Source organism: Medicago truncatula, chromosome 8 (assembly GCF_003473485.1).
Source record: "Medicago truncatula cultivar Jemalong A17 chromosome 8, MtrunA17r5.0-ANR, whole genome shotgun sequence".
In the NCBI taxonomy this organism is placed as follows: domain Eukaryota; kingdom Viridiplantae; phylum Streptophyta; class Magnoliopsida; order Fabales; family Fabaceae; genus Medicago; species Medicago truncatula.
The window spans coordinates 15,601,939-15,611,302 of NC_053049.1; the positions used below are offsets into that span (position 1 = coordinate 15,601,939).

The 9,364-nt window shown below is 32.3% G+C and overlaps 2 protein-coding genes across 2 annotated transcripts; one reads left to right on the forward strand and one right to left on the reverse strand.

Annotated features, from left to right (window-relative positions):
• The first annotated feature begins 545 nt into the window (after positions 1-545).
• On the forward strand, positions 546-3,379 carry LOC120577471 (uncharacterized). The gene is made up of 7 exons (XM_039829017.1): positions 546-724; positions 850-936; positions 1,097-1,270; positions 1,413-1,583; positions 2,496-2,546; positions 2,761-2,907; positions 2,990-3,379. Exons 1-7 carry the CDS (start codon positions 578-580, stop codon positions 3,362-3,364), a joined length of 1,152 nt encoding a protein of 383 aa, XP_039684951.1. The 5' UTR covers positions 546-577; the 3' UTR covers positions 3,365-3,379.
• A 2,222-nt stretch (positions 3,380-5,601) lies between these two features.
• LOC11425594 (2-hydroxyisoflavanone dehydratase) lies at positions 5,602-6,741 on the reverse strand. Its single transcript, XM_003627937.3, has one exon. It carries the CDS (start codon positions 6,672-6,674, stop codon positions 5,682-5,684), a length of 993 nt encoding a protein of 330 aa, XP_003627985.1. The 5' UTR covers positions 6,675-6,741; the 3' UTR covers positions 5,602-5,681.
• Positions 6,742-9,364: the final 2,623 nt, after the last annotated feature.

The window sequence follows — 9,364 nt, forward strand, 5'->3', positions numbered from 1 at the left end:
TATCCGATTCCTCCTTAAAAAAAGAAATTTATCAGATAATTTTATGAAGTTTGTAATTTGATTGATAACAGAGGACAAAATAGTAAAAATGGTTTAAGTGAAAGGGAGAAAAGTTATTACACTTTTTTTTGAGAAGAATTTGTTAATCTTTATACTTTTTATTTTTATATAAAAGTATAGATATTTGTAAAGTTCATTTATTTAATTAAATAAAGGATAATTATATTTGAAATAAAATAATTTATGTAAAGGGTAAAATTGAAAAGGAAAAAGCTACACCAAAAATTTATTCTTAGTACATATTTTTTATATTCACTACATTAGTATGATTCTTTGACTAGAAACTACATAATTAATACTTTTTTTTTTTTAGAGTATGAAATATTTTTGTTGTTTCATATATTTGTTGACTAGAAATGCATTTATATGATTCTTTGACTCAAATAAAATATATTTTTTTATATAAAATTCTAGACATTTGAAATATTTAATCCATATTTGTTTGTTATTATATATTACACAAAGTCAAGGGGATAAGTACAATCAGATTCATTAGTCCTTATTTTCACTTGCAAAAATGATCATTATCTTGTTATTTTGCTTGTGTCTTGCAGCCAAAAACTATGAAGTATATGGATCAATGTCAAATTTTTCCAAAATTGAAGATTTGGAATTGGAGGAACAATTGAAAGCCATCAATAAGCCTCCTGTCAAATCTATTCAAGTAATATCATTATTCTTTCTGCATTTTAAATTCCCTTTTAAATATACCTTCCATCATATATGTCATCACTCTTATAATGTTATGTATAAATATTATTATTATTATTATTTTTTTGGTTTCTACAGACAGAATTTGGAAGAATTGTTGATTGTATTGATATTAATAAGCAACTAGCTTTTGACCATCCTTTACTAAAGAATCATAAGATACAGGTGCTTCATCCTTCATCCTTAACAAAATCAATTTACCAATAATTTTTTATTCAAATTAAATTTCTTTGACCAATTTTTTTTAAAAGAATATGTTAACTAACATTGTTATTTATATTATTTGGTTTAATTGCAGCTAAAATTTAGTTTTCAAGATACACAAACAAACACAAAATCACATGATAGATCAGGATATTCAAAAATTGGACTGGATGATAAGGATTTGTGCCCTAAAGGAACAATTCCTGTCCAGAGAACAACAAAAGATGATCTCATTCGTGCGAAACGGCTATCAAATAATTTCGGTACCTTGACCAAGTTCGATCGTGGCAGTCATGTAGGTTTCCTACATAACTTTTTGTTCATTTTTTGTTGATAAATTAAATCTTTGTTGATTTTATTATTATTATTAATTATTATTCCCCTAACAAAATAAATCTGTTGATTAATTATAACTGGTGAATTTGTCTTTGGATTAGTTTGCAGGAATACGTATAAGAGGTAGAATCTTCTTTGGAGTTAAAGGAAATCTTGATGTATATAATCCACCTGTTGATGACCACCAAATGAGTTCTGCTTATATATATGTTTCCACTGGAGAAAGCAGCATTCCAGTGCCCAACCATATGTTTATCCATGCAGGGTGGCAGGTTTTTCTTTAATTTTGATCTTCTTTTTAATTTTCCCCTACTTTTATATAAATTTTAGGGTTAAATAAGTAAATAGTTCCCTTAAATATACCAACATTTTATTTTAGTCCCTATAAAATATTCTTTTGACTTTTGATCCCTCTAAAATTTTTTATTTATGAAATTAGTCCCCACACTACGGCAAAAACTTCGTCCATTACCACAATCCACCACATCTATGATGAACGAGCCCTTGTCATCTCACCTGCACCATAAACCAGTATACCTTGACAAGGAAATGGAAAGGTTGTAATGGGAGTGAAACACTATCGATGGCGAACCAAGCTAGAAACCCTAGCAGAGCCATTAACTCTTTTTATTGTTTTTTTTTTTGGCTTAATGATGTGTTTTGTCCTTGCAATTAGGCGTCATTTAAAAATTAGTCCCTGTAATCGCTAATCCTGGCAATTTACCCTTGGATTGTTTAATCATTTAAAATTTCGTCCTTTGATCAACTTAATCACTACCAAGTTATCAAATTAGCAAAATGGCATGGGAATGGACAAAAATACCCTCATCTTTATTATGAGAAGAAGATGAAGACAGGGGTAAAAATGTCATTTCACGAATGGATGACGAGGGTATTTTTGTCCATTCCCATGCCATTTTGCTAATTTGATGACGTGGCAGTGATTAAGTTGGTCAAAGGACGAAATTTTAAATGATTAAACAATGCAAGGGTAAATTGTCAAGATTAGCGATTACAGGGACTAATTTTTAAATGACACCTAATTGCAAGGACAAAACACATCATTAAGCCTTTTTTTTTTGTATGTATATAATTTCGAAAATTTATCTGTCAGTTTTATTGATCGCGAGTTCTCGAATATTTTCTTTTTGAAATTTCTAATCTCTTCCACATTGGTGTGACAGGCATATCCAGGTATGTCTGGGGATAAATTAACTCATTTCTTCGTAGAATGGGTAAGAAATATGTCTTTCTACTTACCATATGGAATGCTATAATCATGTTACTCCTTTACTTATTTTTTGACTAATCATATATATGACTAATTTATATATCTTCGATAATTTTCTTCTTTATCTTTGGCCTTTTGCCTTATTTTTTACAAAAATTAAGCAATTTATTTCAATTACAGTAGTTTGAATAAGTTTATTTTTTTGAAATAAATTGCAGAAGAATAGCATCCAACATACAGGCTGCACCAATATGCTATGTTCTGGTTTCGTGCAAACTAGCCAAAAAATTTATGTTGGTGCACCCGTGGCTAATGTATCTTCCTATGGTGGACCACAATTTACTATGAGTCTCAACCTTACACAGGTAAGCTTTATATAAAATATTGTTCATAATATACACGTATTAGCGCAATAAAAAAAAACGGACACGTTTTGTCGTGTTTCAGGATCCAGCTACTAAGAACTGGTGGCTAAAAGCACAAGACATGGATGTTGGATATTTTCCAGCATCATTATTTTCTAATAAACTAGATTTTGCAATGAAAGCTGGTTGGACTGGTCATACACAGTTTTTTCTTGATGGTCCAAGTCCTCCAATGGGTTCTGGAATTCTTCCAGATGGAAATCCTCTTCATTCATGCTACATTTCAAAGATGTATTTTAAGGATAGATTTAGAAATGATCGTGCCCCTCTTAAAGATCAGATGCTAGTGTATGCTGATAACCGTCGTTGTTATGATGCAAAGTACTATGGTTTTGTGGATAATAATTTGGAACGTGTTATGATGTTTGGGGGACCAGGTGGAAATTGTGGTCTTTGAAAAAGTTTAAAGTACCGGTACACCTCACTTTATGAGTGTACCGTAGAAGTTTCCTTTAAATAGAGAGATCCAGAATGAATAAAATAAATTGAAAGTTGTAGTGGATGATATTGTTCTCAATCACTATAGCTTAATAAAAGTATAATTTTAGCCGTTTGTTTTCAAAGTGATAGTCAAGTTTATTCATAAAATAAAAAAAGAATGATAGTCAAGTTTCTTTTTTCTTTTGAGGGATAAATGATGGTCAAGTTTATTTACTATTGCATGATGCAGTTCCAACAATAACACCGAAATCAAAACACCAAAAGACATTGGATTAATATCAAAATCACATTCTAAACTTAAAATAGAGAAATATCAACTAGATTTTAGAGCTCTTGTTAACATTGTTATAAAATCTCGATTTAAATCCTAAACTTTAAGATTTTGCGATGTTCTTCACCTTCAACGACTGAAATTCATACTAAAATCTTAAAATAGGCAAAATCCAACATATTTGATTGCGATTTTACAATTTTTTATATCGATTCTACAAAAGTAGTTGAGTAAAATCGTACGATTTTAGTTGCGATTTTACGATTGTCGATTTTGCTCTTCTCTTTCGACTTGAAGCAAAATCTCGAATTTAACAACCTTGATTAGTAAGGTTTAGAATTCAAATAATCGTCCTTACAAATTAAGTCTTTATATATATATATATATATATATATATATATATATATATATATTCTACTTCAAATAAACCTTTGTTCTAGGTTAGCAATTGTGTTGAATTTCTACCCAAAAACAAAATTGTCTTGAATAATGGTGTTCACTAAAGCGTAGTGTCGTCACTCAATTTTATTATTTATATTACTAATTTATATTTGATAAGATTGTTGAAATATAGGTAGTTATACTCATTTTAGATTTAATTAGTATACATCTTCCGGTCATTGATATAAACAAAAATCCATTTCCTAGGTTCATTTAATAAATGATGTATATAGCATATAATTAAGACTGGATACATCATTAATTGAATGAATTTAGAAAGTGGAATTTTGTTTATATCAGTGATCGGAGGGTGTATAAGGTAGAAGGTGGATTTATTTGTACCCAACATGCTCCCTTAAATAATTCTCAATGTTTCCAATAAAACATTTCTTAAGCTTTTATCTCTTTTTCCTTTGATATCATAAAATCTCAATATGGTATAAGAGCCATGGTTTTCTTCTTGAATCACACTTGCGCTACGATTTTTCTGAGAAAAATCAATTCTCGGTTATTCTTTCCTCATTCGTGTCTTTGATTTCGTTCAAAAAAAATTCTTCGTTTTGTTATCACAATCGTTCTTATCATTTTCCTCGAAATCTTGGGGTTACATCTTGATTCGTTTTCTTCATTTATAGGATTTTTTATTGAACGAGGAAACCAATTGGTTTTTTATTTGACAAAAGAAATATAACATTTTGTAAAAAAAAGGTAACATTTTTTCTTGATGAACAAAACTAAATAAAGAACTTATAGTCATAAACGGTAAACATCTAATTTTCACGGTCAAAAGAAATTGAATTTTGAATTTCAAATATTTTAAGAAGTCATGTGCTCATTTGAAGTCATTAAATGTTTAATACAATTCTAATAAGGATGCAAATATGATAGCATTACTACTACTTACATTAGTTCTCATAGGGAGTAAGATAAAACATATCACGTGTTTGTGTCTTTTATGAGGGAAACATAACATGTACTCTAATTAAATTTTTACGATAAAATTTCTTTTAATATGTGAATAAAGATGGATGGATACCTTTAATGTGTACATCTCTTCGTACCAATCTGAAAAATTTCAGTTAATCAAATATATGGTCTCTGCGATCACATTTTTCAGTTACGTGACCACTATTTTTCCAGCATTTAAAAGTTGAAAAACGTGGTCACGCAACTAAAATGCGCATGACCACTATTTTTTCACTTAATTAACCAAATAAATAGTGGTCAAGCACCTAGATAAATGTGGTCACACAAACTATATATTTAATTAACTAAAATTTTTCAGAGTGGTACAAAGGGTATATATTAGAGATGTCTACCTATAATTGCTCTAAACAATTAATGTTGATTAGAAATAAACATACCATGTGTACTTTGTAACTTTGCAAGCCATTTGTTTATTACTATAAAGATAAAGATACATAATCACAATTATTAATTCACCCTTGAAAGATCTTTTGTTATTATTGTCTTGTTGCCTTTAGAGAACCACAATTATTGATTAAAAACAAAAACTACTAGTAGAAACGATAAAATCAAGCAAAGTGATCACGACTCTTTTTCACTCTTGAACAAAACCAACCAATCGCTGGATAAATATCTTGGCACTCTCAGATTCTGGTTTAACCAATTGATAAACATGACCCTCATCTTTCTCTTCAAAGAATTCCAATTTCCCTTTCCACCCACTATTCTTCACACCTTCCCAATACCAAACTCCTCTCTCCCTTAACTTATCTTTTCCAGCAACACAAACAATAATTCTTGAACAACCAAGTTTTTCCAAGCTAGGTGCACCTTCACCCAAAGGATTAAACCTAGGGTTATCAATTCCAAAAGGTGCATTTGGGTACGCAAAATGCCAAAAAGTATGGATAATATTATTTTCTGGCTCAATAATAGGTTCTGACCCAATAGGGTTAGCACTGTAAAAATAAGGATGAATTATAATAGCTCCTAATATTTTAACATCACAAGGTAAATTTTCAAGTCCAGCTTGAATTGCAATGTTATGAGCAATATTAGCACCAGCACTATCACCACCAATGAAAAGTTTATTAAAATTACCATGTTCGATCAACCATGGTTCTGGATTGTTGATGTTATTATTGGAATGAGAAGATATCCATTTGAGTGCAGCCCAACAATCATGGTAACATGTAGGGAGAGGATACTCAGGAGCAAGACTATATTCAATGGAAACAATTATCACATTTGCTTGTGATGCAAAGGTTTTCAAATGTTCATGGTACTTCTTCGAGAATGTTGATTCGAACATGAAAACGCCGCCATGAAAATAAACCAAGATTGGAAATTTGGAAAGTGGGTTTGTGATTTTTGGAAGGTAAATACGAGATGAAATTGTGGGGTTGTGTGGGATTTGTATATCTTTGGATGAAATTCCAGTGTTAGGGTCGTTGAGAGATGGAGGAGCAAATGGGGATTGTTTTGGTCTTTCTATTGAACCGTCGCTAAAGATACGAAGGATATTTCCCATTTCGGTAACTATTTCTTTAGTGATGGTTTTTGGTGTCGTGGGTGTTGTGGAAGCCATTTCAATTGAGGATGTGAAGAGTGTTTGAAAGGAGTTTCAATGTAAAATATGAGGGTTAATTTGGTGTTTTGATTGGTGATGATGTAAGTTGGTATTTATAAGAAAGAGAGGCATCTACATGGAGGAAATACTGACATCTCAATTAGGTTGGCACCTCGGAAAACCTCCATCCTATGTCTCCAAACTCTAAAATTTTATTAAAAAAAGGGGGAAAAATATACAAGTAGAAGGGGGACTAGGCCAAAACCCTCAAAGAAAAAACGAAAAAAACAAACAGAAAAAATGCGAGAGCAAAAAACAACAGACTAAGGAAATATGCAATTAGGCAAACCAATAAAAAAAATCAAACACAATTCTTGTATTAGAATTGTCAATACCTCTGACATTCCAATATAATAAATTCATTGCGTAGATGGAGGAGGATCACCCGTTGCACGGGTTTTATAATGTGACTTTCCCAAGACCTGTTTTTTCATCGTTTGCATTTGTTTCATGGTTAAAACTTGTGTAAATCCCTCATCCGCAATCCTTTGATCATATTCTCGAATTCTTGCCCATAATTCCAAATCATGCTAGATGTTCTTGTTAATGTGAACCTCGTGAACTGGATGAATATGTTGGTCCTTCGCAAGTTGCACCTCCGAATCATCATGGACAGATGTTGTGGCACCAAAATCTTTCACTGAATTCATTTCCTTTTGTAAAACCAGATCACCGGAGCATCCGTATCAGCAATAATATTTTCAATGTTTGGGAAATCAGAGACCAGAGTGAGAATGGGCTGAACCTCATTAACAATAATTTGTGGTCAAACTATTTCATCAGTCACATTTTGTAACGACATACTAAAAGTGGTGCTAGACCTGACAGAGGACGTCGCACCTGGCTGCCTATCTAAATGTTCCTCAACATTATCAATCGGAACATCAATTTCTTGTGCTATTGTATGCGTAATCGGTGGTTGCCTATCTAAATGTCACCTATAGTGTTTCTGCACGTGCATCTGGTTGTGGAATGAGTGTCGGAATTTTGAATGCCTTAGGGGATCCAATACCCTCATGACTGTCCTTTGGTTTCCACCCATGCTTAGGTCTCTGTGAGTTAACTGGTTTTTTCCCTTTGTCAGTCTGATGTTCATTATTCTCAGCTCTCCTCGGATGAAGCCAACGGCTAGATGAGACATTTTGTCCAATGCTCTTATAGTGTGTACGAAATTCTGGTAGCCCCTCATATTCTATTGCAATTGAGAATACAAAGCCCTCCCCTTCAACGAGAACTTCATAAAAAATATCCTTGGACAAATCCAAATCCACCAAAACCTGTGCATAATGACCAAACAATCTGTTCTTCGTCACATTGTCAATCAATAATGGAGTCCCGACCGCCCCAGCAATCTCATATAAAGTCCTTTCCATCCAAACTTGCGTATGTGTTTGTCTTTGCGTGTGAATATTAAAGTCCCTTGTCCATTCAAACAATCGAAGTACACCCAGCTTCAAATTTACGGTACCTGCTGTCCAAACTGTACACATATCAACATGTGAGGCAAATAATAATTTATAAAACCCCGGCTAAGTGAGAGCATATGCCACTTCCCATTAACATTCCATACTTTTTGTAACTTCGCAGATATATCCTTGGATGAATAAGGCTTGTCCCCTTTGTTTAAAACTAGTCTACAACGAAGATTGATTTTGCAAGCCTCTAAACCTCTAAAATATACTTCATTCGTAATTTTGATAGACAAAGTTCCCCACAAACAGATGGAACAGGAAGAGGTTCATAAATTTGTACTTGTAAACCTCGGAGGGCCTGAACAAACGAAGGTTTCTGAATGGCAGATGGTGCAAGAGTTGGGACCGCAGCAGTTGCACTCGGCACCGGAGAAACGGCCGCAACAACAGAGGCAGACATTGTTGTCGCGGTTGCTGAAGGAGGGACCGGTAATGCAAACTCCGCCCGCCAATCAAACATGATGTGGCAAGCAAAGCTACTTGAAAAAATCCTTGGTAACGGCGATCAACAATTGTTGGAGAATTGAAGACCACCAACTGAAGACAGTGGCTAATTCCAAAAAGTCAATAGGTTGGACAAGTACGTGTGTATAAGAAGGGGAAATCAAATTGCTAATGCAAATGCCATTGCCTAACACGACAATCGAGAATGGTGTATTGTTGAGAAGCACCAAATACAACCTTGAAGGAAAGTAATTGAATTTTCCTCCACTGTTGACTTCTTTTTTATTTATTTTTTGTCAAGTACTTTGATTTCATTTAAAAATAAGATATCTTTTTTTTGTTACATTAAAAATTAAGATATCTAAAGTTGGATGAAATAATAATATTTTATTTTAAAAGACAAAAATAAAGGGAATCATTAACTATTAGGTAAGTGTTAAGTTGTGTCTTTAGGACTCATATACAAAAGTCTATGCGTATAATTATACTATGTGTTGAAAAAATAATATAGGCCTAAATGGACATTTAATTATACTCTGACTTCATTTAATTTTGGTCAATTACTTTGACTTCATTTAAACATAAGATTTGATTTGACAAATAAATGATATTTATTTGATCAAATTGATAGAGTACATCAATAGAATAAAAATTCGTTAAAAACAAAAATGATGAATCTGAGAACAAGCTCACAACATCTATGTTAATAGCATAAAACCACAAAGTACAGAA

Coding starts and splice junctions, on each gene's coding strand:
- LOC11425594 (XM_003627937.3), bottom strand. CDS start 6,674: ATGGCTTCCACAACACCCACGACACCAAAAACCATCACTAAAGAAATA.
- LOC120577471 (XM_039829017.1), top strand. CDS start 578: ATGATCATTATCTTGTTATTTTGCTTGTGTCTTGCAGCCAAAAACTAT. Junction 1,271..1,412: donor AGTTCGATCGTGGCAGTCAT/GTAGGTTTCCTA, acceptor TCTTTGGATTAG/TTTGCAGGAATACGTATAAG. Junction 1,584..2,495: donor TTATCCATGCAGGGTGGCAG/GTTTTTCTTTAA, acceptor TTGGTGTGACAG/GCATATCCAGGTATGTCTGG.